Source organism: Callithrix jacchus, chromosome 7, assembly GCF_049354715.1.
Source record: "Callithrix jacchus isolate 240 chromosome 7, calJac240_pri, whole genome shotgun sequence".
In the NCBI taxonomy this organism is placed as follows: Eukaryota; Metazoa; Chordata; class Mammalia; order Primates; family Cebidae; genus Callithrix; species Callithrix jacchus.
This window is the reverse complement of record NC_133508.1, coordinates 70,460,811-70,488,780: the sequence shown is the minus strand read 5'-3', so window position 1 is coordinate 70,488,780 and position 27,970 is coordinate 70,460,811. Positions and strand designations below refer to the sequence as shown.

Genomic DNA, 27,970 nt, shown 5'->3' with positions numbered 1-27,970 from the left:
ACCCATAGTCCCAGTTACTCAGAAGGCTGAGCCAAGGGGTATCTTGAGCCCAGGAGTTCAGATTCAGCCTGGGCAATGTCCAGCACAACCCGAGCTCTACTTAAAAAAAAAAAAAAAAGAAAAGAATGAATGAAATCCTGTCATTTGCAGGAACATGGGTGGAACTGGAAGTCATTATGCTAAGTGAAATAAGCCAGGCACAGAAAGACAAATATCACCTAACACAGCATATGAGGAGTTAAAAAGTTAAAAACTCATGGAAGTTGAAAGTAGAATGATTGATAGTTGCCAGAGTATGGGAAGGCTGTGTGTGTCAGGGGTTGGAGGATGTGAGGGATGAAGAGAGTTTCGTTAACAGATACAAGCATACGGTTAGGTCAGCGGTCCCCAACCTTTTTGGCACCAGGGGCCAGTTTCATGGAAGATAATTTTTCCATGGACAGGAGGTGGGGGATGGTTTCAGGTTGAAACTGTTCCACCTCAGATCATCAGGCATTAGATAACTAGTGCAACACTCACCTCCTGCTGTGCAGCTCAGGTCTTAACAGGTCCTGCTCCATGGCCCAGGGGTTGGGGACCCCTGAGTTAGGTAGAAGGAAGAATAAGTTCTAATGTTCAATAGCAGAGTCGGGTGACTATAGTTAAAACAACGGTGTATTGTATATTTCAAAATAGCTGGAAGAGAGAACTTGAAATGTTCCAAATACATGAAAATGATAAACCCTTGAGGTGATGGATACCCTAAATACCCTGACTGGATCAGAATACATACTGTGTTAGGCTTTTCTTGTATTGCTGTAAAGAAATGCCTGAGACTGGTTAATTCATAAAGAAAAGAACTTTAATTGGCTCATGGTTCCACAGGCTGTATGGGAGGCATAGCATCAGCAGCTGCTCAACTTCTAGGGAGGCCTCAAGGAGCTTTTACTCGTGGTAGAAGGCGAAGTGGGAGCAGGCATATCACATGACTAGAGCAAGAGAGAGAGAGACAGTGAGGGGAAGGCGCCACACAATTTTCAACAAGCCGATCTAGAGATGACTCACTCACTCTCACAAGGACAGCCCCAAACTATGAGGCATCCATCCCCATGACCCACATACCTCCCATCAGGCCCCACCTCCAGTATTGGGGATTACATTTCAACATGAGATTTGGGTGGGACATCCAAACTATATCGTCTTGCAAACTACTATGCATGTCAAAAAAAATCACACATGCCCCATAAAAATGTACAAATATTTTGTAACAATAAGTTTTTTTTAAAGGAGTGCTTCAAGATAAAGTTCTCAATGCAAAAAAATAAGTATGTGAGGTGATTGATAGGTTAATTATCTTGATTTAATTATTCTACAATACATACATATATCAAAAGATGGCAGTGTATTCCATAAGGATATACAATTACTGTCAATTAAAAGTAAAATTTTAAAACTGAAAAACAAAAGGAATGGATGGACTGGAGGAGGAAGGAGGCTTGGAAACCAGGAGGGGGCTTCATGGGTGTGGTCAACTTGGAGTAGAGCAATGGCAGTGGTGGTGGGGGATAGGATTGAGCACCACCTAGGTGGACTGCCAGGTGAGTCCCTGGCTGGATGTGGGAGTGCGGGAGGAGTTGAGGATGTACCCTGAGCCTCTGGCATGAGGAAGTGGGTGAATATTGCTGACACTCCAAGATGAGAAAGTCAGAAAGAAGGCTAGGTTCCTGGGAGGAAAGGATGAGAGCGGTTTGGGTTCGGTTGGGTTTGAGAGCAATGTGAAATATCTACTTGGGGTTCTAAGACTGGAAGTAGGCAGAAAGCTCTGGAGACATTGTCTGTCCCCTAAGACCTGCTCTCCTTCTGGAATTCTTGGTTGTCCACCTGGATGTGCAGGCCAGATTAAATGAGACCATGTGGACCAAGGGCCCGGTTGGAGACTTGTCCACACAGAGTGGCTGTACCTGCTCCCCACCTCCTGAGCCACTCCCTCCCCCTGTAATGTTTCTGTTTGGCCCCTGCTCACTTTTCCACCTGAGTGCCCTTCCCTTCCCCCCTTCTCTTCCTTCAGGTATCTTTGCTTCTCTCTGCTCCGTACATGTCTGTTCAGTCCCCATTCTTCTCCACTCCTGTGGTGGGAGGTCCCTCTGGGTCCTACTGATTCCTTGCCTCACAGTCTCTGGGATCCCAGGCTCGTAGGTATCCCCACCTGTTTATTCCTCAGGATCTTACACTCAGCAAGGGAATGGGGAAGAGGGGAGGAGGGGCTGTCATTCTTCCTGCAGAGCTGCATCTCCTCTAGTGTCCCTGTCTCCACTCTCTCCTTTACCATCCACTCTCTGTTGGAGACCACACCCTCTTGTTCCTCCACAGCCAGCCTCCTAAATCCCTTCCTGCTGCTTTTCTTTCCTCCCTGGCTAGTTGTAGCTTTGATGATGGGAACAACCTCTTCTCCATTCTCTGTCTCTGGTCTCCCCACTGGCTACCTTCCACTCCTGCCAAACCACACCATTCATCCATTACTAGGGGACCAAATCATCTTTCTAAAATAGGTCTGGGCTTGTACTTCCTGCCGAAAACCCTCTTTTCCACACCTACCATGGCTCCCCTGTACTTGCAGAGGAAAGTCCAAACACCTCAGCAGCACCATCAAAGCTTTTACCCAAGCAGTGTGCCCATCCAGGCCTTCTTGCCTCCGAGGGCCTGTTTGCTCCATCTGGAACTCTTCTATTTCTTCCCCTTCTAGCACACTCCTACTCCTTTTTGAAGATTTGGACTAACTGTCCCTTCCTTCACCATGATCCCTTACCCCAGTGCAGTCAAGACTGAGCCATTGTGCCCAGGGCTGAAGACAGTTCCACCTGGTATAGTGAGGGCCAGTGACAGGACTGTCAGGGACCAGTGGGCCCACTGTTTGCTGGGAACAACATTGACAAATCTACCGTTTGCTGGCTAGCTCCTGTGGCTTATCTCTCTGGTAATGTTCACGGTGAATTTATTTACATCAGAAGGAGACAAACTATGCCTCAGATGTCAGACTTCATAGCCTCCTGCCAGAGAGATACCCAAGGCGGAAATACTGTACAACTTGATAAAACAAATCAACAGCACCACTAAACTGGATTTAAGGCCAAGCAAGGCCAATCTTGCCTACCTACCCTCCCTTCCTGCTTCCTGGGGCCTGGGCAGCTGGGTTGGGGGTAGCAAAGCCAGAAGAGGGGAGGGGAATAGAACCTCAGCTCCTCTACTTGGCATTCAAGGCCCTTCACGGTCCAGCTCTTGTCTTCCTGCCTAGCCCAGCTCTGTCATCTCTGCATGTCCCTTTAAGTTCAGACAGCCCTGCCTAGTAAGTCCCTAAACATGCCACACTCCCCAAACTTGAACTGCCCTTGTTGTTTTTCTACCCAAGACACCCTCTCCCCTGAGGCCTACAAAGCAGGCATCCCTCAGCTGATGTATGCTGCCAGCTCAGTGTTTGAAATGAAACCAGACTGTATGTCTCACGGTTACCACCTGGTCTAAGCCACCATCGCCTCTCATTGAATTATCATGGTAGCTTCAAGAGGCCCCCAGCTTCTTCCCTTGCCCTCTTTGGTCTGTTATTTACCTGGAAGCCCAAGGGATCCTGTTAATATGCAAATGAGATCATATCATCCTCAGCCCAGAACCCTCCACTGGCTTCTCAACTTACTCAGAGTAAAAGTCCACATCCTTACAGTGGCCTCTCAGGCCCTCGGTGGCCCTGCCTCTGCTGACCTGATCCCCTGCCACTTTCCTTCTTCTTCCTGCATGCCAGCCCCTTGGGTCTCTTGATGCTCTTCAATGGTGCTAGGCATCTGCACAGTGTGGCCTTTGTATTTGCTGTTCCATCTGTCTGGAATGCTCTTCTCACGTGACTTTCTCTCTCACTCCAAGTATTGGCTCAGGTGTTGACTTCTCAATGGGGTCTTCCCTGACCACCCTTTCTGAAATGTCCACACCCCCACTCCCAACACCAGACACCCCATTTTCCTCTGCACTTAACACCTCATTTACCATAGAGTTAATTATTTATCTTGGAATTGTCTTTATCCTTCTGATCAGAATGTAAGCTCTGGGATGATAGGAATTTTTGTTTGTTTTATTCACAGCTGAATCCCTAGCATCTAGAACAGTGACTAACACATAGTAGGTGTTCAGTTAGCATTTGTTGAATGAATGAATGAATATATTAATAAAAATGCTGTCTCCTCCATAAAGCCCTTCCTACCTATGTGCCATCACTGTGCCTTAGCATCTCCATTATAACAATTCTGTGATGCCATTGCTGGCTTGCCTGCTCACCTCATCTCTGAGAAGCACTTGAGGGCAGAGAGGAATTCAAGCTTTTCACATTGTAGTGCTGGCTCTAGCCCAGTATTTGGCCCACAGTAGGTGCTCAGTTAATGGATGTGGGAGGGAAACTTTCGTAAGCACCTACTCTGGGAGAGTAGGTGTATTTCATACATTTCTGCACTCACACAAACTTAGGAGTTAGCATTGAGAAATGCTATGAGTTGGCTCATGATTCTCTTGACCCTGTAAAAGAACATTAATAAGAATAGTTCAGAGCTGCTAAACAAGATCACTTTTATCTCTAGCCCAGATGACTTCTATATGTATGTTAATCTGATCTCACCATTAGATGCAGCACAGACATACCACTTCTGTGTGTCCAAAACTGAACTCCTCATTGCTTTCCATACTATAAGGTGTTCCCTTCCTGGGTTTTCTGCCCCAAGAAATAGTACCTTTCATCCATTCAAAGGCTTATACCAGCAACCTGGATTTTATACCTCCTAGTTGCTGAGGCCTGGAGGTCCTGCTTCCTAAATATCTCTCAAATAAGTCCTCTCCCAGCCTCCCCATGACCTTAGCTCAATCTCATCCACCCTCACCTGGACTTTGGTGACTTTGGTGATACCAAGAGCATCCCATGTGCTTCCCTGACTCAGACCTCCTTTATACCATAGCCTATGTTCTTTCTAAAATGCAAGTTTAATCGTATTTCTTCACTGCCTTTGATCCTTAAGATGAAGTGGAAGGAAAAAGGAGAACCTAGCATTAGCATCTACCACATGTTAGTCACTGGCTAATGCTAGGTGCCATCACATTAATTATCTAATACAGTTATCACAGCAACAGAGAAGCAAACTGAGGCTTAAAAAATAAATTCTCCAAAGTTATGCAGGTGGCTGGGAAACTGTAGAGCCTAAATTCAAATCTAGACCTTCCTGACACTAAGATCCATTTCCTTTCTAATGCACTCCCATCTCCAAATCTTTTTGGCTCAGTGTTCTCTGCCATACGACTTCTCCTATATGCCATTACTATATTATTCCTTTTTACCCTGTGATGAGCCATCTAGAGCTATTTAGACATGCCTTGCACATTTATACTTCTGTGCTTATGACCACTGGGTTCCTTCTTCCCTGAAATGTCCTTCCCTTTCTTCTCTATCTAGTGAACTCCTACTCATTCTTCAAAACCCAGCTCTAATGAAACTTCCTCTGTTAAGCCTTCTCAGATGGACTCATCCAAAGTTATTCACTGCTTTATCTAGTCCGTACACTATGAACTGTATTCTTGGAAGACAGAAAGATGTGTTACAGGTAAAGCCCATGGTGAGTGCTAGGGTTTGAAAGCCAGACCACTCATGTGAGCCTCTTGTCTCTGTGCCCACAGCTGATGATGCCTGTGGTGGGACCCTGCGGGGCCAGAGTGGCATCATCTCCAGCCCCCACTTCCCCTCGGAGTACCATAACAATGCCGACTGCACGTGGACCATCCTGGCTGAACTGGGAGACACCATTGCCCTAGTCTTTATTGACTTCCAGCTGGAGGATGGTTACGACTTTCTGGAAGTCACTGGGACAGAAGGCTCCTCCCTCTGGTAAGTATACCCCCTTCCTTTCCTACCCTATCCTCTGCAACTGTGAATTACTGGGATGCTTACGGTCTCCTTAGTGCCTGGACATGCAGCCAGAGGCCTCTTTACCACTTCCTTACACCTACTTTTGGAGTCTTTTCATCTAATCCTAATGAAAAACCACTGCATGTTTTTAGAGCTGGGCTAAATTTTTATAGTGATTTTGATATCTGATTTGAAACATGTTCTTGCTGAAGAATTTTATGATGGGTCTTGGTTGAATGACTTTCATTAAGACTAAAAATGTCCTGGTCTCAGGATGTGGACAGGTCTAGTAAAATGATTTGAAATATTGTTCCATTTCTGGAAGATATATACATAGCATCCAAAAAGGGACAAGAACCGTAAGTGGCAATTGCTGAGACCAGAGCATATTTAGTCTTAATTCTTCCCACTCCAAGGGTCCTGAGATATCAGAAAGGCATTATGTCTCACTGTCTGAAGGGAAGGACGAACCTTCTCCCTCTTGTTCTGGCTTTGCTAAATAAAGCGCAGGCTTTTCTGTGGTGTGCTCCATAGAGAGTCTCAGTTGCTGTTGGGCTAGGGAGGATATGAATTACTGAGGATTTACAGCCATCGTGACTTATTGTCCCCAGACTTGGGCTCACAGGATGTGCTCAAACTGAGTTTGGCTTAAGGAAGTATCTGGCCTCCTGTTTGGGTGACAAGCATCAGGAGGACCTTTGTTAGCACATCAGGAGCTAATATAAGGATATGTCCAGGTGTACTTTAGGCAAAGATGGGGCATCGTTGGAACCTTAGTTGCTGCATGGTGTCAGGGGAAGGTGGGGATCAGTGCATGGAGTTGGGGTGGAGGAGGTGTCACTGAGGATTCTGAATGGAGCAGAAAGTGGGTGACTTACAAGAGTCAGAAGGGCAGATCCTAGGAAAGACAGAGACATGGCAGTCAGTGGGAATAGGGAGGAGGAAGATGGGAGGGAGAGGAGGAGAGGAGGGGAATGGGGCAGGTCTATTGCACACCTCCCCTGTGCCAAGTTTCACGGTGGTAGAGACACCAGTTGAGTAAGACATGGTTTTTTGAGGAGCTTATTGTCTCTTCGGTAAGAAAATCAGACAAACCCGTGGTAGGAGCCAAGTGTGACCATTAAATATTTAAGAAGGATAAAGTGGGAATGGATTTTCCCCAAATATAGGCTCAGATTTGGGAGCTAGTGTAATTGGAAAATTCAAGTTTCCTGGCACAGTGGAAGGTGTGCCGACGTGGGAGTCAAAAGACTCTGGTGTTACCATGAGCTTGTTGCAGGAAGCTGGCCAGGTCATTTCCTACCCCGGTCAGAGGGCTGAGAGAAGCGCATGTGAGTGAGGACAGCCTGCTCTGTGGAGGGTGATGTTCTATAAACTAGTCCAGGAGCAACAGCTGGTTATTTTAAGCTGGGAGTTGGGTTGAAGGTTCAGGTGAGTCTTCACTCAACTGGAATCCCGATGACCCGCCCAGTGTGAAGACCCTCAGACCTCTGCCTCTTTTTGTAAAATTCCTATGTTGCTGACTGTAAATGTAATACATATGATCCTAATAGAAAACATGGAAAATCTACAAAGATATGGAAAAATTAAAACTATTAAAATTTTGATGTACTCCCCTTTGACCTTTTTTCTTAGCCTAGATTAAGCTAGCTGGCTATTTATATATATTTTAATATTATCAAATTAGGATCTAAAAATATCTGTAGTTACATATTTTTAGCTAATCATTGTGTCATGAAATGTTTTTCTATACCATTACCACTGCCTCCAAAATATACAAGGTTTGATAATAATATCATTTGTTGACCTTTTACTATCAATATGTGCAAGATAGGTTATAAGCTCTTTAGAGCTATAACTTCATTTCATCTTCATAAAAATTCTGTGAAGTAGATAGCATAGTGTTCCTCCTTTTACAGGAGAGGAAAATGAGGCCCAGAGAGGTTATACTACTTGCTCAAGGTCACACAGCTAGTAAGGAGCAGAGCTGGGATTCAGCCCCAGGTTCATCTGATTCCAAAGCCTATCTCCTAAGCCCTGACAGCATGCTATTTTGACATGCCATATCTGTGATGGGGTTTCCAGGCTATGTAGCATTCCCTTATAAGACTGTAGCATAGTTTACTTATTAGACCTCTTGTTAGGTGGTTCCCAAGTTTTCACTTCTAAAGACAGGTGCCAAGATGAATATCCTTGCCAGTTCCCTCTCTTCCAGTCCCAAGGCCTTTTCGACTCACTTGTTTATCTGCAGGCCAAATGGTCTCCTACAGCTTCTGCCCTCCATGTGTGAGTCTACATGTTGTCCAAACTTTTGTAGTGAAACAAATCTGAAAGAGTATTCCTTTTCCTATTAAGTCACTCAGTGGGGAAGGAACTAAGCAGAGGAAATTGTTAGGGGAGTCATTCAGAACTCTTTGCTATAAGACTAAATTATAACTATTTACAGGGTTGGTGTCACCACTGCTAGGCAGGATGCATTTGTTCTTCTAATTTATACTTGCATAGCAATTATGGATAAACAAACTTGGAGGCTCAGGACGTATGTGTGGGAAGAATCAGCTCTCTCCCTTGCCCCTCTCCTTTATGGATCCCCGGATTCCTGTAAAAATTTGATGCTGCTGGTTTATGAGTATACTGCTTTTATAAGCATACATTAAGATTTCAGGCTGTTCTCTTGCATTCTGTGCCAAGGCATAGAAAAACAACAGATCCTGTTAGCAAAGATGGATTTGGGCACCTGGGCAACCCCTTCACCTATCAAGAAGACAGGAATTCCTTTGAGAGAAAAAAAGAAAATCCACTACCTCCCTTACCAGATAGCAAGTTCTCACTGATTCAGAAGGGAGAGTGGCATGCAATATCCCTGACTCTATTTCCCCACTCTTCTCCTCCCCCTCAATGGGGTAAGAACAGGAGAGTTTAAATTAGGGCTTCTGGACTGGTAAAACTTCCAAACAATTGGCGAAAGCTAGGAGTGGTCATTTTTTATTTTGCCAAGTAAGGATATTAGAAGAAAACCTGCCAACTCCTCAGAATATTATTCATAAAACAAAGGACAATTCAAAGCCAAAACTGTGGCAGGAAATAATCAATCAGAAGTGTGCTGACATCATGAAAGATAGGATGGGGGGACCACCCATAAAAAACAGTGTGTGCCATTCACCTGAGTGTCCAACGGTATATATGCAGCGATCCGTGGACCAATTCTCCCTGTGTTGCTGGTCCTGGACCAGCCTTTGGCAATCCAACAATACATGTTTTGAACAGGAAAAAACTGTTACTATGGTGAGCACTGAACTCTGTAGCTCTGACATGTTGAGAGATTCTCTAGTATTTTAGACTTACTTCCCCTAAAAGTTAATTGCTGTGTGTGTGTGTGTGTGTGAGTGTGTGTGTGTGTGTGTGTGTGTGTGAGAGAGAGAGAGAGAGAGAGAGAGAGAGACCATGAGTAAAAGCTGGGCTTGGACTGACCAAGGGATACAACTCACAGAGAAGATTTGCTGTTGCACCCTAACTACACATAGATGTATGCAACCCTCACCTCAGCGCGCACACACACACACACACACACACACACACACACACCGTTAAATCACCTCTGACACATACCCCTCCAAGTCACTACCAAATTCACATCACCAAGTCATCCCTCACACCTCCTGCTGACCACCTTAAGCACATGTACACACCCCTGCCCCCCTTATACACAGTTCCATTTCCAGTTCAATATGGGGCCAGATTTTCTCTCACTGACCCTGCTGGAGGGTGAGGGTGGTGGGTCTTCTTTATCTGCTCTGCTCTGACACAGTCATTTGGCTCTGACCATCATGGAGCTCCATTCCTTTCCATTATGTTCCAAGAAAACACTCACCTTTGCTAAGCTTCCTCATGAAGCCCCAGGACTTTTTCAAAGGACTGGGACTGGGGATACAGAAGACCCTTTTAACAATATGGGGATATAGGTCCCTGGAGGATATCAGGATCATGTTATATCAAGTAGAAATGGTCCCCAACCCATCACAGAACTGGCCTCTACATTGGTGAAGAAAATCAGCAAAGTGAAGACCCCTGAGAAGCCACTAGATCCAGAATCTGTCTCTTCCTTACTCTGTCTCATGCCCAGTACTCTCCATCTGAGTCTCTCCGGAACCCTCTCAGACTATGAGAAAGGAGGGAAAGCCAGACATCCCCTCCTATGATATGGGAGAGGAAGTTTGTGCAGTTTCTCTGGAATTAGGTATCGAGCCTGGTCCATGGCATCAAACTGGGAAGTGGGCAGGCGTGGGAGTCAGAGAGACTTGAGCTAAAAACCAGCTACCTCTCAGTAGTTGTGCTGTCTTAGGATATGTACCAGCTTTTCTGAGCCTGTTTCCACATATGAAAAATGGGTCTCAGTGTACCAACCTACAAAGCATTTTGAGAGGGCTAAACATGGCAATTGCTGCCTGGTTCACAATAGGTACAATACTCCTGGGATGAGGCTTTGAGAGAAAATGAGTAAAACGAGGCAACTCCAGCAATGCAGAGCCTCATTGGCCCCATTTTTGGTGGTTCCACTGAAGCCAGAATATGAGCTTTCCAGCCCAGTGGCACCTCACCAGCAGAAAGGCACAGCCTGGCTGCCCTGGCTGATCCAGCCTGGAAAAGCCAGATAAGGTCAGTGTGAGGAGAGTTTCTGGGTGAGACTGGAGGATGTCCTTGCAGAAGTCAGAAGAGGGGACAGTGATTTTTGTTGGAACCGTCTTCCCAGAGCTGCACTTGGCAAGCACATTGTGGATAGCATCACTTCTGTGCCTGGATCTAGCCCCAGACTGGCCAGTTAGCTGCTTTGTTAGAAAAGCAGAAGAGGGCTGGATGCAGTGGCTCGCACCGCTAATCCCAGGACTTTGGGAGGCTGAGGTGGGTGGCTTGCTTGAGCCTAGGAGTTCAAAACCAGCCTGGGCACCATGGAAAAACCCCATCTCTACAAAAAATACAAAAATCAGCCAGATGTGCTTGTACATGCCTGAGGTCACTGCTACTCAGGAGGCTGAGGTGAGAGGATCACGAGAGCCCTGGAGGTAGAGACTGCAGTGAGCTGAGATTGTGCCATTGCACTGCAGCCTGGGAGAGAGTTAGACTCTGTCTAAAAGTAAAAAAGAAAGAAAAGCAGAAGATGATTCTACTAATTCAGCTACCACTGAGAGCTCTGTGCAGCACTAGGAGAGCAGGGACACTCCACAGTGAATCAGGCACAACCCCTGCACTGGGTGCCCACAGAGTAGGGGGAGGGGGCAGTTTCTTCCTACAACAGGGAAGGCAGGCAGACAGAGTCTGACCTGCACTCAGAATTGAAGCCACCCTTGTCCTAGGGGCCAGTGGAAGTGCCAGCTTCAGGAGTGTGTTTGTGGGGTGTGTATGGTGGGGGAGGTCCAAAGCTCCTTCCCACATGTGGGATTTCTGTGTAGATCCTGGAACAAACTTCTGCCCCTCCCATTTCCTTGGCTGTGACTCTGTGGGTTAGTTTCTGCCAGTGGTTCCCAGCCTCTCTTCCTTGCCTCCATCACCATACGCTGATTTCCTTTTTTATCTATTTCATTCTGATCACCCTGAATGGGCTCTGCCTGCCCATTCTCTATGTGCCCACACTCCTAGGCCCAGTCTCCATAGACCTGTGTGCTAACAAACTTGCCTCCACCAAACATTCAAAGTAGGAAAAGAGAGGAGGGCATCCTCCAGAGCTCAAAGGATACTGTCCTGGGGCAGGAGACCAAGGCCTCAAGGCAGAGGCTGCACTTGAGACATGTCGAGAAGGATGCATACCATTTTGATATAGGAGATGAGGGGTTAGGAAGGGCATTCTTCTAGGGCTTCTGCCTAGTCCTCCTGGCCAAAGTGTGGGAGTTCCTTGATTCCTGGGACACGGGCCAAGAAGAAATAGTCCCAGGAATTCTCTAAGGAAGATGCTCTCCACCATGCACCCACCCCGGGGCTCTGGTGTCTATCTTTGAGCCTAAGCATCTCTCTCCACCTGCAGAAGAATAGCATGCCTGCTCTATCGGTCTGGACTTCCCAGATCCTGGCCCTGTGGCCACTGGGTAGACTTTGGCTATTTTGGGAAAGCGAATTTCCCTAGAAAGCAGGCTCAACCTACTCTCTCTAGCGACCATACCTTTTGAGTTTCATCATTAAATCTCTTTAATTTCATCCCTTCTTTTCATGCCCTTAGAGCTTTGATGGATTTGCTTCACTTTGTTCCCTTCATTCCTTTGCTTTTCTTTTTGTAGGTGGGGATACAAAAACTCCTGTCTACTCTGCAGACATCCACTTTGAAAATTTTGCTAGCAACACTGTTTCTCCTCTTGAACGATCTTGCTTTAATTATTAGGCATTTTTTTTCACATGGAATTTGAGCCAACTAGAACCATTTGATCTCAGCGACTTTTAACTAGATATTTCATTTAAGAGCCATTAGATCCAGACATAGTTAGAATGAGAATTGCATGCCAATGGGGATTTGTTAATAATAACTATCCACTTACTTATTTATTCACATACACTTTATCAAACCATTGGTTTAGCTCATTCATGTTCTTTGTCACTTTTCCCCTATTTATTTCCTGTAATCATTTATTGAGACTCTTCTGTGAACAAGGCTCTCCTAGGTGCTAGAGGGATGAAGCCGTGGTCTGGGTTCCTAAGGAGTTATTTATTCCCTTCACAAATGTTTATGTAATAGCCAATCCCTGTGTTGGACCCTGGAGCTCACAGTCAGGGCAAAGAGGCAGAATATAATTAAATGCTTTGCAATATCATGTGTTAGGTGCTTTTCTAAGAGGTATAAAGAAGATCCCCTAGGAAATAAAAAGAGAAATGTTATAGCTGGGATTCTTTGGGTTTAAGAAATAGAAACCCACTTCCAGCTAACTCAAGCCACAAAGGGAATGTACTGGCCTCTGTAACTGAAAAGTCCAGAACTTGACTTCAGGCAGTACTGGATCAAGGGATGCAAATAATGTTTCTCCCCGTCCCAAGTCTTTGCTCTCTTGTGTTTCATTCTTAGGCAGCCTTTCCCAAGAGGTGGCAAAGGTGACCACCCTCAGCTCCGTATAACCTACCTGTCTTGGCAGTCTCAGAAGAAAGGGAGCATATCTTTCCTAACAGCTTCTACAAAAGCCCTCAGATAAACCTTGGTGGACCACTCTTTTGAGTCATTTGCCCACGCCTCAACACCGGTGTGGCCAAGGGGTGTACTCATTGGCCAGATCCAGATCACATGACTGTTTGCTCTACCCAAAACTCATGCTGGGAGTGGAAGCCCTGGCAAGACAAAAGCTAAGACTGTCCTTCAAACAAGACATCAGCCTTCCTGTAAGAGGACAGCGATGCTGGAAGGACTCAGAAAAATTAGTCCCACAGGATGATTTTTGAGCTGAGCTGAGGGGTAGGATTTTGCCATTGACGTGGAGCCAAAAAGAGCCCTGGTGTGCTTGGGGTGTTGCAAGTCAGGTACAGGGAGCAAGAGAGAAAGAGCAGGATATGAGGCCCAAAATAAACACAGGAAGAGCATGGACCAGGAAGAACCCTGCCCTTTGTTCATAAGCCAGAGAGGATTCCATAAGCTATGGAAAGCTATTAAGAGAATTTAAGCAGGGAAGTAAAATAATCATTCTGAATCTTAAGTGGGTCCAACAGAAAGGGCCAGAAATCAGGTATAAAACTTTCTTGTGACTCCACAGGCAAGAGATGGCCCAGCCTTGAACTAAGGCAGCTGTGAAGGGGTAGAGAGGAGGAAGGGCTGACGATGACTGAGTTTCTGGCTGAATGACTGTGATGAGGCCATGTACAGAAAGAGGAACACAGGAGAAGTGGGCTGGGGTGGAGTGGGGAATGGCAATGCCCATTGGTCTCTCCAGCACAAAATGGACACTGATAGGGAAGTCAAGGCTGCAACAAGAAGATAAGGCTGGACATGCAGAGACACAGCTGCCCTTGATTACTAATTCACAGTCGTTGGGATAAGACTGGTGAGGGTGGTTAGATAAAATCAACAGCCACATCTGAAAGCTTGGTGTTCGATACCCTGCCAATACCGCGAGCAATTATCTTCACAATGAGCACCAGCATCATCTTTCATAGGGAAAATATCCTTCGTTATCGTCACTGTCATCTTACCATTTCCATCTTTATTGCCAGCATCTCTCCAGCATCATTCATTCATTCAAGCAAACTACTCAGGCCCTTCTCCTGCTTGACACTGAGCTTGGCACTGGGAATGCAATGGTGGAGAAGATAAATAAGGCTTTTGTGGAACTTATAGTTTATATGGGGGAGACTGGAGTTAGTAAAATATGCTAACATAAATGTAAAAAGTATGACACATGTCATAAAGTAAATGAACATGTTGGGGAATAACAGCAGTGGGAACCCTATTCTAAATCTTACCTCTCTGAGGGAGGGTAGGATTTAAACTGAGACCTGACTTTTGAGAGGGAGCTGCATGGGAAGAACTCAGGGAGCAGCCTTCCAGGCAGAGGAAACTGCATGTGTAAAGGCTTATCATCTCAATGTTCTATTTGCTCCTGAACTTCGTACGTAGGAAGTAGCATAGGCCTGGTCCCTGTCCTCTAAGGTTTCCTCTTCAAATGTCAGGAGCAAGGCAGAGTCAAGATCTCAAGCACACTCAAAAAACAGCTCAGTTGGTACCTGACTAAGGATGCTCAACCCATCGTGACTGAGCTGGTAAGCCAATAAGGCTCACTGTAGCTGAGCCTCAGACCTTCTGCCTTCCTGTGGGTTTGTGACACCCTGGCTTCTCTCTCCTTCCCCGGCACTTCAGCATACTTTAAGTCACACTAAGAAACTGTCCTTTTTTGATGGAGCCCATGAAATTGCATCCGCTGTATCCATCAGGAGCCAGGCCATAAATAACCAGCCCTTTAAAATCTCATCTCCCATATCTCTTGGAGTTGGAAATAGCATTACAAGCTCTGCAGCGAAGCAGTAAGAAAGGATTAGTGCCTTAGTGTGCTGTTGGCACAAATGTGTCCAGAGGGGTGAATGCCAGGGCTCCGGCATCCTCCGTGGAGTATCAGTGTGACTTCCTTGCTTCCACTAGTGAGAACTTGTTCTCAGAAAGAGAACAAAAGCCACAGCTGGAAGGAGCAGGAAGTGAGCTGATGTTGTCGCAGTGGGCACAGTGGCTCTGCTAAAGCTTGTGACTTGGCAAAGTTCTGTGCATGGGAAGCTGAGGTCGGGCAGCTGGCCTGCCCCCCATGAGTCTGACTGCATGCAACAGGTTTGTACCAAGTGCCTTGTCTGCGGGGAGGCCTGTGCCAGGACTGCAAAGGGCACCAGACAACAAGATGCTCTCCTCAACCTCTCTTGAGGAGCTGCCAGATGCCTGACGGTGCTGCTAAGACAGATGGAAGGAGTTGTTCTGGGCCCTCCAGAGCCCCTTGTTCTGGCAAGAGCTGTCCTCTGGAATGATGTTGGTTCGTTCCAAACGTTCAAGGCTCCCCACTTGGTCTCTGTTTTCATGTTTGGCCATGAATGTTTTTTCTACTCACTCTCAGATTAACTTTCACAGTGTTTCACGTTGGTTTTGCCTCTCTCCTGCTATTGCAAACATTTCCCTGGTTCCTAAGACTGACCTTTCCTTCCTTCCTTCCTTCCTTCCTTCCTTCCTTCCTTCCTTCCCTCCCTCCCTCCCTCCCTCCCTCCCTCCCTCCCTCCCTCCCTCCTTCCTTCCTTCCTTCCTTCTTTTCTTTTCTTTTTTTTTTGAGATGGAGTATCACTCTGTCACCCAGGCTGGAGTACAATGGCACGATCTCGGCTTACTGCAACCTCTGCCTCGTGGGTTGAAGCAATTCTCCTGTCTCAGCCTCCTGAGTAGCTGGGACTACAGGCACATGCCACCATCCTTGGCTAATTTTTGTATTTTTAGTAGAGATGAGGTTTCACCATATTGGTCAGGCTGGTCTTGAACTCCTGACCACAGGTGATCCACCCACCTCAGCCTCCCAAAGTGTTGGGATTATAGGCGTGAGCTGCTGCGCCTGGCCCAGTCTGTACTTCTTTTCATTCTAGTTTCTCTTTATCCAGTGGCTGATGGGTGACATCCATAGACCCACCAGGGAAGCAGGATTGACACAGAAAACTAGCAATGATAGTCCAATGAAATGGCAAAATCACCACTGTTGAACTCAATAGTTTGGGTCATTTGGGGAGGGAGGGGGCAAAGTTTATTTGAACAAAATGAGGTAGCTTCATGGAGGAGATAGATCTCTAGCATCTCTGGGAATTTCTCACTCAAGCTTCTTGAAGTGTGGTCTACATTGGCTATCAAGTCTTCTCTGCCCATTCATTCCTCACCTATTTCGCTCCCACTCTTCAACCCCTCAACATCCCTCTGAAACCATTCACATTAAGAAAATCATCAAAGAACCATCCCCATCCCTACCCCGTTCCAAAGACTACCACTTCCAATTACCAACGCCGGAACATATTTTTCAAATCTCAATTTCTGGACACTTCTGCATTACTTTACATTGTCAGTCGCTTTCTCCTCTGGGGTCTCTGCTTTCTCCTTGCCTCATGCCACTCTTTCTGATTCTTCTTGGACCTCTCTGGCCTTCTGTGTCTCCTTTGATGTCCTAGGGGCTCTGTTCTTGCTGTGCTGCTCTGCTCACTCCATGCATCCACCAGGTTAGTCTGACTTGCTCTCAGGGTTTCAGATACCACCTATTTCCTCCCAACTCTGGTTCCCCAGCCCAGCCTGCCCACTGAGCCAGTCAAACTGTAGAGTCAGCTACCTGATGGACATCTCCATTTTGATGGACCACCAGTATCTCCAACACAACCTGTCTCAACTTTGCTCATAATTGACCCATAAAATCATCAGTCTATGTCCTTTCTTAGTTTATGATACCATTCTCTACCTAGTTATCTAGAAATCTGGGAATATCCCTATTTAATCCCTCTCTCTCACTAGCCGCATTCAATTAATTGCTAAGTTTCCCAGTATACCTTATCTTTCCATCCTTTCTACCACTTCCTGAATTCAGCCTATCATCTTTCTTCTTTGAGGGATGTAATAGCCTCCTTACTGATCTCCCAGCATCTTGGCACTGTCCAATTCATCCTCTTCACTGCTACCAGAATGGCTTAATTAAAATGCAGATCTGACATGCTTTAAGCCCCAGGCAAAAGCTTTCAATCATCTTCTGTTGTCTACAGAATAAAATTCAATCCCTTGATAGGGCACACAAGGCCCATCTGGATCTAACCCTTGTCTAAGTAACCACCCTAGCCTCACATCTTCCCACTGCCTTCTTTGAATTTTATAAACCCTAAAACTCAGTGGTATAACACCACAAAGGTTTCTTTCTTGCTCATGTTACACATTTGTGATGGGCCAGCAGGCGTGGCTCTGATCCACATAGTCACACAGGTAGATATCCAGGCTTGAATATAGAATATCCCCTATTCTAACCACACCAGCTAGAATATGTGGCCTTCTCTAATACCATGACAGGGAAAATGAGTGGAGAATCCAGTATGGGCTTTCCACCACCCTAGCCCTGATATGCTACACATAATTTCCAACTCATATTTCATTGGCCACAAACAGTCACACGGTCCAACTTTGCTGCAAGGGAGCCAGGAAATGTGGATGAGCAGATGAGATACTTGGTGAGCCAAGTTGTCTGCCACATCTCATGCTTCTGTAGACAAGATGGCCTAGCTCCTGTCAAAGGCCAGCCCTCTCTTGGCTCCAGAGCTCATCTTCCTCCAAAATTTCCCTACTATATTTATCTTCTTTTTCTTGCATTCCACAATTGTTCTCTCTGTTGAGTACTTCTAACAGCATAAAGGCATGTTCTAATATCTACCATCCAAAATCAAAATAAAAACAACACCCATCAAGCCCCTATTACTCCATCCCACTCAGCTACCATGGAATGGCTCAGCCCCCGCCAATTGCTAAGACAGTTCTTTCCCAGTTTCTGCCCTGCTTTGTCACTAAAACTGACCTTGATAAAATTGCCAGCAACCTCCAGGTTGCCGATTCCAGTGTCATTTCTCCATCTTCCTCTGACTCAACCTCTTGGCAACAGGTGACACAGGTCATTTGTCCTTCTTGGACTATTTTCTTCTCTTGGCTCCTATTAAACCATGTAGCTGACCACCCTAAGGCCATTCCTTCTTAGTCTGCTTTGCAGTTTTTTCCAATGTCCAATCTCGTCCAGCCTTTACACTTGGACTGCTGAGGGAATCCTGAGGTTCTTCTCTTCTGTATTCACTTTCCCAGCTGGCCCCAACCAATCAGTGTGGGCTTTCAATATTATCCAGTTGCCAGTGGCTCTCGATTTAAATGTTCAGCCCTGACGGGTTTTCTGGACTTCATGTATATTAACAGGAATCTTAAAATGGACATATCACCAGGCGCAGTGGCATGTGCCTCTAGTTTCAGCCACTTGGGACACTGAGGTGGGAGGATTTCTTAAGCTTAGGAGTTCAAGACCAGCCTGAGCAACATAGAGAGACCCTGTCTTTTAAAAAGAAATGGAAAAATATATATAACATAAAACCTATCATTCAATTTTTAAGTGTACAATTTAGTAGCATTAAGCACATTAGCTATTTAGTGGTGGGTAACCCCACTATCTATCTCTAACACCTTTTTTAACCTTCCCAAATGGAACTCCATGCCCATTAAAGAATAACTCCCCAACTCACCCATCTCCTGGTAACTACCGTTCCATTTTCTGTTTTCATATATTTGTTCATTTGTGTTTAGCTTATTTCATTTGGCATAACTTTTTTTAGAGTCATTCATGTTGTAGCATGTGATAGAATTTTATTTATTTATTTATTTTTTTTTTTCTTTAAGATGGAGTCTTGCTCTGTCACTCAGGCTGGAGTGCAGTAGTGCAATCTTGGCTCACTGCAACCTCCACCTCCCTGGTTCAAGCGATTCTCCTGCTTCAGCCTCCTGAATTTCATTTCTTTTTAAGGCTGAATAATATTCCCGTGTATGTCTAAACCACATTTTGTTTATCCATTTGTCCACTGGTTGACATTTGGGTTATTTCCATCCAATTTGGAATTCTCATCCCTCCCCACTGATAATCTGTTCTTCTCCTAGCCTTCTCCACAACTTCTCATATCTACGTACTCCCAAGAGGAAACTGCTTCTGCCCATTTGGTGCTGCCAGCACCTTTGAGCTGCTCCGTAGCCTTGTCTTCCTGCTTCTACCCCTCTGTATTCCATTCTCCTGATGGCACCTAGAGTGACTTGTGTTTATTAACCAAATCACGTCTCCCCTGTTTAAGGCTACCGATGGTTTACCATCACATTTAGAACAAAATCCTATAAGACCCTACATTATCCAGCCACTGCCTGCCTGTCTGGCTTCCCTCCTCTCCCTCACTCACATCCATTCTCTGTGCCCTTCATCCTGTCCCTAAGGTGGACTAAGTAGGTTCCCTCCTTGGGCTTCTGCATTAGCTATCCCCAGCCAGGGCTAAGGATCCTCCTCCTTCACAGTCTTCAAATCTTTCTTCTAAGTTAAAAAAAAAAGAAGAAGAAGAAAAGAGAAAAAAAAACTGGGCTTTTTTGAAATATAGGGTTCAATGTAAATTTCCTATCTATAGAAAAGACTTTCCCATCCATGTAGCCTAAAGTAACCCTTGCTCTCTATCAGAGGATCTTGTTTTATTTTAAACATTTGTCAATACCTAATATTTTCTTGCTTACTTATGTATTTGTCTTTCTTCCGTGCCCTTCCTCTCCCCTGCCATTGCCAGCAGAACCACGAAAAGCCCCTAATGTACGGCTTGGCACTTAGTAGGTATCCAAGGTTGGTTTGTTTGGAGGACAGATCTGCTTCTGCCTTGCCAGCTACAATGTCCTGTGGCTAATTGCAAAGGTTAACATGGAGTCTCTCCACCAAGTATTTTAAGTAATAACCTTCCTGGGGACATTTGCAAATTAGCACTGACTCTTGCTGATTACTCATCCTAAACTCAGTCTGATTAATAATTAATCAGCAAACTGCTTGGCCAGAGTGGCCTGATCAGTGCTAGAAAGGATCTTAAATTATGCAAGTCACTTGGCCAGTCTTAAAAAAAAAAAAAGAAAGAAAACTCAGCAGTCGACAGAACTGAAGAGGTTTGATTGCAGTGTGAGTGAGGTCTCTCTGTTGTTTGTTTTTCCTTTTTGTCTTTTTTTTTCTTTTGACTAAGAAATCAATTAGGCTCAAACTTGCAACCTCAGAGAGAGACTGTGTAGCACAGAAATAGAAATGTGTTAAATATCACTTTCTTTTTTTTTCTTTCCTTCAAAAGAGTTTTGGTCTGGGAGGCCGAGGTTAAAATTAGCCAATTTGCTAAGCAAATGGCTAATTGATGTCTGGCACTTGATGTCAATTTCTGCAGCCACATCAGTTTCAACTATCCATTCACTTCCTCTGAGCTGCAGTGCACTGGGTCTGGCAAAAGGAGGTAAGAGATTTGATGGGTACTGTCTGCCTGCCCACCCTGGAGTCAGAGTGAAATCAATTTGCCAGCAACCTGTCCCACCAGGAGTCCTTATAGTGCTCTTTGTCTCTTGCCTACAAACCCCAGGGAGACAGGAGGAAAGGCAATCAGAGGGTGATGAACAGGCTTCCCACTGTCAAGAGTGAACTTGGATATTTCCAGGGACCCCTCTTAGGCCTTGTCTGTAGCCACAGCCTCCAGAGCCAGTCTTGCACGTGGCTTCATCTTTCATCTCCAGATTCCTCTTCTGGTCACTGGAGACATGGCTGAGAGGGAGACTCAGAGAAAGATGATGGGTCTGTGGACACTGATCTTTGGGCCAGAAAAAAGGTGCAGGGATAAAGGGTTTAGTGCAGTCCATGTAACCTGGATCCTGATTAGAACCAGAAGAGTGACAAGGTGATGCCCCAGACCAAATAAATCAGCATGGCCAGGGAGGGACCCAGGCATCCATGATTTTCACAGCTCCCTGTGGATTCATGTGCACCAAAGTGAAGAAGTGCGATGCGATGGAGCATGAGAAGCTTTGGGGAAAGAGATTATGAAGGACATCAAAGAGTGAAGTAGAAAATGGGCTTTTCAGGAGTTGATTGTCTTTCTGGAAATAAAGGAACATCTCTCTACATTGTGACAGGCAGGGTGAGGGGAAAAGAGGTGGCCAGACAGGGTGGCTTCCAGGAGCCCTGCAGTTTCTGATCCATCTCATCTATGCCCCCCACTTTAAAAAATACCTTCTAGGACTACCCTGTATTTCCTTTTAAAAATGCCCTCTAGGACTTATCCTGTGTTTCTCAAACTGGGTTGTACTGACCAACTCCCTGCTTCAGCAGACTTGCTTGAATACTCTATAGAAGAATGCAGATTCCTGGGACCTACCTCAGACTAAATCAAAATTCCTGAGGATAGAACTCAATTAATTCAGTATTTTTAACCATTTTCCTTGGTGTTCTGAAATAAATTTAATTTTAAGAGCTACCCTAGGCCTAAGTAGAATACTTTCCATAGTGATGATAACATGGAGGAAGTGGATTTTGCCCATTATGAAATGATTTGTCTCTTTATGAATGGATTCATTATTGAATTTCTCCCAGTTATGTTTGACCTATAGGTTTGGTTATGGCTTATGCGTGAGTTTGAGTAAGCACATCTATTCCAGAAGATGAAGCACACTGGCTCCTGATAAACCTTATTAATTTATTTCACAAATAATTTTGCTTGCTTACTTTGTGCCAGTTTCTCTGACAAGCCCTGTGATTACAATGCTGAACTAGGAAGTCTCAACCTTTCAAGGAGCTGTTGAAGTTTAGCCTTGAAGTCTAGTCTCACCTCCTTGTCTACCTGATGTAAGCCCATGCAAGGGGTCTCCCTCCTGAAACTTTTAAATACATTGGTACCTCTGCCCTCCCTCAGCCCCACCCGCACTGGGCCTCCCAGGCTCCTACACCACTGCCACAAGCCAAACTTTTCTAGACTCCAGAATCCTCCTTCCAACATGAACCCTTTTAGAGCATGGACTTGGCCCATCATCTCTGAATTTTCAGGGCTCAGTAGAGTCCTGGCACAGACAACTGTAAAGATTTTCTGACAATTTGTTGAATAAATATAGCCTCTGAGATCTTAGAGTCTCAGCATCTTCCTCACAGCCAGCCGCATCTCACCAGCATCAAAAGGAAAAGCATATGGCACTTGGCTCACCTTGCCTGGTGTCAGAGCCCTTTGACAAAAGGACCAAAGTCAAGATAAACAAACAGGCAAATATCCATTGATTACCTCTATGATTAAATTGAGGCCATCACATGTATGGAATGCCACCATATTTCTTGTCCCATTGGGTCTTCACCTCCACATTTGAGTTAGGTATTAGCATACCCATCTTCCAGATAAAGAAACTGAGCCTCAGAGACTTAGCTTCCTCCTCACCTACACATGGTCCTCCCTGGCTGGGTTTTCCCATTTTGTTCCCTGTGTAGATCCTAGGCCAGCCACTCCTAGTATCGTTTCTCACTCTTACAGCAGGCTTTGATGCAATCTGTCCTCTTTGAGTCTCTATCTGCCTTTCTCCTGCCTTAACATTCCTTCCGCAGTATAATCACTTTAAGAGCTACAGTGTGTCAGGCACTGTACTAAGGGTTTTATGTGCATTGTCTCATTTTATGCTTACAAAACCTTTTTTTTTTTTTTTTTTTTTTCCGAGACGCAGTTTTGCTCTTGTTGCCCGGGCTGTTGTCCAAAGGCATGATCTTAGCTCACTGCAACCTCTGCCTCCCGGGTTCAAGCACTTCTTCTCGCCTCAGCCTCTCGAGTAGCTGGGATTACAAGCACCTGCCACCATGCCCAGCTAATTTTTTGTATTTTTAGTACAAAGTTTCACCACGTTGGCCAGGCTGGTCTCAAACTCCTAACCTCAGGTGATCCACCCACCTTGGCCTCCCAAAGTGTTGGGATTACAGACATGAGCCACTGCACCAAGCCACAAAACCCTTGTAAAAGAATAGTATCATCATAAAGAGATTAAGAAACCTGATGTAGTATAGCTAGTAAGTGTCTGAGCCAGAAATTGGACCCTCATCCTCTGGACTCTAAATCCTGAACTACCCCTCTTTCTCTTCTGCTCCTCTGGGCTCTAATTCATTTTCCTTCCTGACACCAAGGAAGGCAGCATGGAGCATAGATAGTATTTGGAGTCAATGTTCAGCTTAAATACCAATTCTGCTACCAACTAATCATGTGACCTTAGTTGACTTTCTGACCCTCTCAAGGCAGCCTTACACAGAGTTACAAGAAATAATTGGGCACAGAAGACTTTGAACAGGCCCAGATTCCCAGCTTGTAAATCCAGCTTGTGTCCTTCCTCTGACCTTGCATAGTTACAGCACCTAAGAGGACCTTCCTCCCTTCCTCACTGTCCCACTCACCCCACTCCCAGAGTCTCCCAGCATGTGTTCCATGCAGACAGCTACACACAGCTTCTTTCAGAGGTTCAAGGTCCTGTGGGTCTTGGCCTTTGCAGTTGATAAGTCATGGAGGCAGCTTCAGGCTGACCAAGGTGGAGACTACAGCAAGAGGTTGTCATGTCTCCTTGGGACAGGCAGCTCTGAGGTCCCAGAACCATTTGGCAGTACCCTGAAGGACACATGGGGAAAGTCAGGATTGAACAATAATGGCTTTTATTCTTCTCTTACAGCAAGTCACTTAGCTTTCTGAACTTCAGTTGCCCTAGTTTTATAAGGCAGATGATGGGTCCTCACCAACCTGACTCTAACATGCTGGGAACATGCAGCTTGGTGCACAGAAACTCCCTAATTTTTCACATATAAATCTGACTCCATAGATTCCCTTCCAGTGGGATCTGCCTCCTAAGGTGGTTTTTCTGGAACTGAGAGGGTTTTAAGGAAGAAAATACAATTACTGTGTATAGGATGCCAATGACATCCCAGGAATCTATACTGATTGTTTCCTTTGTGCCTTTAAGCAGCTCTGAGAACCTGAGACTCAGGTCATTTGCCCAAGGTCATGGAGCTAGGAAGTTGCAGCCTGAAGTCAACCCTTTGCCTCCCAGCCTCTGCTCTTTCTATCCCTCTGGATTTTGGAGGTTGGTAAGAGACCTTGGGTATCCTGGAAAGATGGTCCTGGGCCTGTGCCATTGGCTTCAGATTCTTCCCCTGAGACTGCTTTTGTCCCTTGGGCTGTGGTTGGTTGAAGTTGTGGGCTAGCTTCACAGATAGCCAGGCTTATCAAGGCCTTGGCAGCTACATGCTGCCAGCTCCCTGGAAGCTGGCCTTGGTTAGCATGGGACAGATTGCCATCCCTTTTCAGGACAGCCCTGTCAATGCAGATAAATGGCCCGTGTCATTTAGCCACATCCACCGTGTCCTTCTCATTGCTGGTCTGTGGCCTGAATTGTCCAGATAACCCTTTTCATTTAGTGTTGTCTTTACGGATGCCACAGAGGTCCCCAGGCAATGACAGCCCAGCCTTTGCCCCAACCAGGAAGAGTCACAGGCAGGCCTGCTTCCTGACTTCTGTTTGCTGTCTCTTCGGCTCTCGCAATTATTGGAATCTGTCAAGCTCCATCAAGTGACATTTTTCACATGAGGGCAAGTGTCCTTTAAGCCTCACTCTGAGCTGAGAATGACATCCTGGATGCTGATGTGGCCTCCATCTTTCCACCAGCAGTTTTCTTCACCGTTGCCAAGTTTCCTTCAGCCCTGGCTCAACAGTGCCCTCCTAAGCTCCCCCCATCAAAATCCCCCCATCTCTCTTCTTGTAATTACCCTCCCCCAAGCCCTTTCCCCAGCCCCACATCCCCCGGGTACCTTAGCAAGTAATTACCTTCACAGGGAAGTTGACAAGTCTCTGGCGACTCCTAGCCCCGGCTGGAAAAGATTCATTATTCTGTATCTGGAAATAACCAGCCCCATCAGCACAGGGGCTGAGATAACACCAGTGTAAAAGTTCTCTATTCAGAGGGATTAATTAGGATTCCTTATTAAAGATCCAATTAGGCAACAGGGCATTTTTATCTGTGTTAGTCAGCTGCTCCTATTTTTCTAAAGCTATAACTCCAAGTTTTTTTTAAAAAAGGAAAAAGCAGGGGGCTGTATTTTTGCCTAAAACAATTCACTCTTTCATTGTCAGCTATGTCTTCATCAGGATGTGAAAATAGATTTTCTCATTCAATTTGCAATGCTTTATCTCTTTGGAGTTTGGTAATGACTCCACGATATCCCTTCAGCAAGAACCACAGCTCAGATGGGTTATTGGGGGAGTGGGATGTTTGGTTAGCATGACTGCAGGAGAAATCACAATAGCATTTTTTAGCAACTGGACTCCATGGCTGGCAGGAAATGCCATCTCTGCCATGTAATGTCTGTGTCATCTTAGGCAGGTTGCTTCACCTCTCTGAACCCCAATGTTCTCCTCTCTCGATCTGACTCCAAGGATCAGGGCACGGATTTAATTGGGGCAATATTACAAAGTGACTAGGAACCCAGGCTCTTGAGTGAGACCACCTTACACCCATACTCACAAGCCATGTTGACTTTTGAACCTTGGTTTCCTCATCTGCAAAATGGGAGGGAAATACCTCCTCCATGGGGTCTCAGGGAGGATTGAGGGAGATAACATTTTTGGAACCACCTTGCCCATGGAGGGTACTTGATACATTTTTATCAAACCTGAATCAACTCATTTTGTACTTACCTCAAAGAAGCTTGGCGAGGTTCCCTGGAGTGAGCTGTTCCTGCTCCCCGCCCCAGGTGAACTGAGCTCATTTTGTCCCTGGTAGTGCCTGGATGATTCCACAGTACAGGGAGACTGAGACTCCCTGCTCTGGGTTACCTGGCTGTGTCCTGGGTGGCTCCCTATGGAAGCAGTGCTGGCTGAAGGAGGGGTGACCTCTTGACCAATCGTTGTCCCACTTTACCCTCAGCTCGATACCCATTGCTGGCCACATGATGTGGACACATACAGTGTGAACCCACAGGTTCTTACCTGCATTGTTAAAGACAGCAGCAGCAGCTTGTTTACCCCAGGAAAGAGAAGCCCTGGAGAAATAAAATAATCTGGCTTCCAGAAAGTTCAATAGAAAGTGTGTTGTCCAATTGCCAGATTTCACAGATGAGGAAACAGTCCCAGTGTCACTCAGCAAACATGTGGCAGAGCCAGGGCAGAATCTGAGCTCTCCAGGTCTGATCCAGACATGTTTCCACCAACTTTGATGTTTCCGGGCCACCTAGCACTGATCCAGTGTTTGTAGATTTCACATGAGAGGGTTACAGCAGCACCTGGCTTTAGAAGGATCTGAATCCACATAAACTCTACTTCACACAGTGTTCCTCACCTGTCTGCCTGAACTGGATCCTCATTGCTTGTGTCGCAGTGCCTCAGTTTACCCCATAGAGGAGCCACTTCAGCTTCTCACCTTTCCACAATATTGTTTTAGCATGAATACCCTCTTTTACAGGCCCTGCCCCCTGTAACCCTGTCCCTGCCGTCACTGCCTCTCTGACCTTATCTCCTCCTATCCACCCTCTTCATTTCCGAAGCCACATTGGCTTCCTTGATGTTCCTTAGATGCCAGGCGTGCTCTTCCCACCTCAGGGCCTTTGCATGTGCTTTCCCCTCCACTTGGAATACTCTCCCCGAGATATCCACACATCTCACTCCCTCATCTATTTCAGGTGCCACCTCTAAGATCACATCCTCAGTGAGGTCTTCCCCCACCACCTATTTAAAATGGCAGGTACCTCCTCCTAGTCAGTAGAGGGTCTGCCCATGTCTGCTCCTTCTCAGCTGGATCCTCGTACCTCAAAGTGTGCCTAGCTCCTAGGGAGCCTGGAACTTGGGAGTTCAACCCCTCTTCTTGGTTCCAGTCCTGAAAGCTCTGTTGCTTGACAGCCCTCATTCTCCTTTGCCAGATTAAGAAACTGAGTCACAGGGAGGCGGCATGTGACTTTCCAAAGCCACCCAGGGAGTTACTGTCACAGGAGTGACTGCTGGAGTAATCTTAAAACAATGGTTAAAAAATAGTTGTACTTGTGGAGTTATTTATATCTCTTTACCTGGTTTGCACTGGATCTCAGTGTGACCTCACCAGGTGGTGTCCTCAGGCTTCACCAAGGCCTCCAGTATGTGTCCATGTGTAAGACCCATGTCACAGAAACAAATGATCCTACTGCAAAAAATGTGTTGCTGGAAGAGAACACAGTCTATGCTGAGAACCAAGAGATCCTCTCCCCCTCGCTACTCCCCTCTTTACCCTCCTACCCCGCTGCCAATTCCCCCATCAAATAATTCCTGATAATGAAGTTAGGATGATTCATTGGTTTTCTGATGAGCATGAATTCATCATCAAAATCTACATATTCAATCCCCTGATATGTGCACTCAGATTCCTAACCTGATTAATATGTAAAGTGCTTTATCCTATGACTTAACAAAAGGAAACCCAGCTTGGTTTTAGGGACTTGCATGGCTCCCGGACTCTGGGGTTCTGGGAAGCATGGGGAGATGCCACTGGCTCCATCTTGAGGGGGATGGCAGCATCTCATCAGGGACTGGGTCAAGGTGCCAGCAGGTACCACAGCTGAGAGGGCAGTTGGTTGCTCAGGACCAGGTCCTGGGATACCTGAGCACTGCAGCTTCAGACCCCTCATCCCAAAACTCAGCAAGACCTGACTGCAAAGTTGTTTAACATTCACAACCCCACAAACTTGTGAGGGCTTGGCACAGCCTACATTCCATGCCTAGGAACCTGGATGAGATGCAGCATCTCCCTTCTGAGCCTTTCTGGAGTCTGGCCAGTGTGGCCTGCCACCTCTCTGCCAAGGCTACCTACCCTGCACCAAGTCCCCTTGCCTCTCCAGAGGGTGGGCTTAAGCTCTGCATGAAAGCCTTGAGCCTCCTTTCCCCAGCCACCACCCTGGGGTGGCCCTGCTGCTGCTAACCTCTTGTCTTATCCATGATTCCCTCAGTGTAAGATCCAGCCTCCCAAACCTCTGTCTCTTCATCCACCATACATCCCCACTCCCTCTACTA

General features: G+C 46.0%; 1 protein-coding gene and 1 long non-coding RNA gene across 15 annotated transcripts in view; one reads left to right on the top strand and one right to left on the bottom strand.

Moving 5' to 3' along the window:
• The window catches only part of CSMD2 (CUB and Sushi multiple domains 2), a 637,686-nt gene that overhangs the window by 243,691 nt on the left and 366,025 nt on the right, over nt 1-27,970 (top strand). For all 14 annotated transcript variants that reach the window (XM_078331131.1, XM_078331136.1, XM_078331130.1 and 11 more), the window contains one exon: nt 5,680-5,887. In XM_078331131.1, the coding sequence (XP_078187257.1) occupies nt 5,680-5,887 (208 nt within the window). The remainder of the gene's footprint in view (nt 1-5,679; nt 5,888-27,970) is intronic.
• Nucleotides 848-27,154, bottom strand: LOC118143181 (uncharacterized). Its single transcript, XR_004727407.3, has 4 exons — nt 24,764-27,154; nt 23,347-23,554; nt 4,300-4,533; nt 848-968 (listed from the first exon to the last, which is right to left on the bottom strand). It is a non-coding gene; the product is annotated as an uncharacterized LOC118143181 (long non-coding RNA).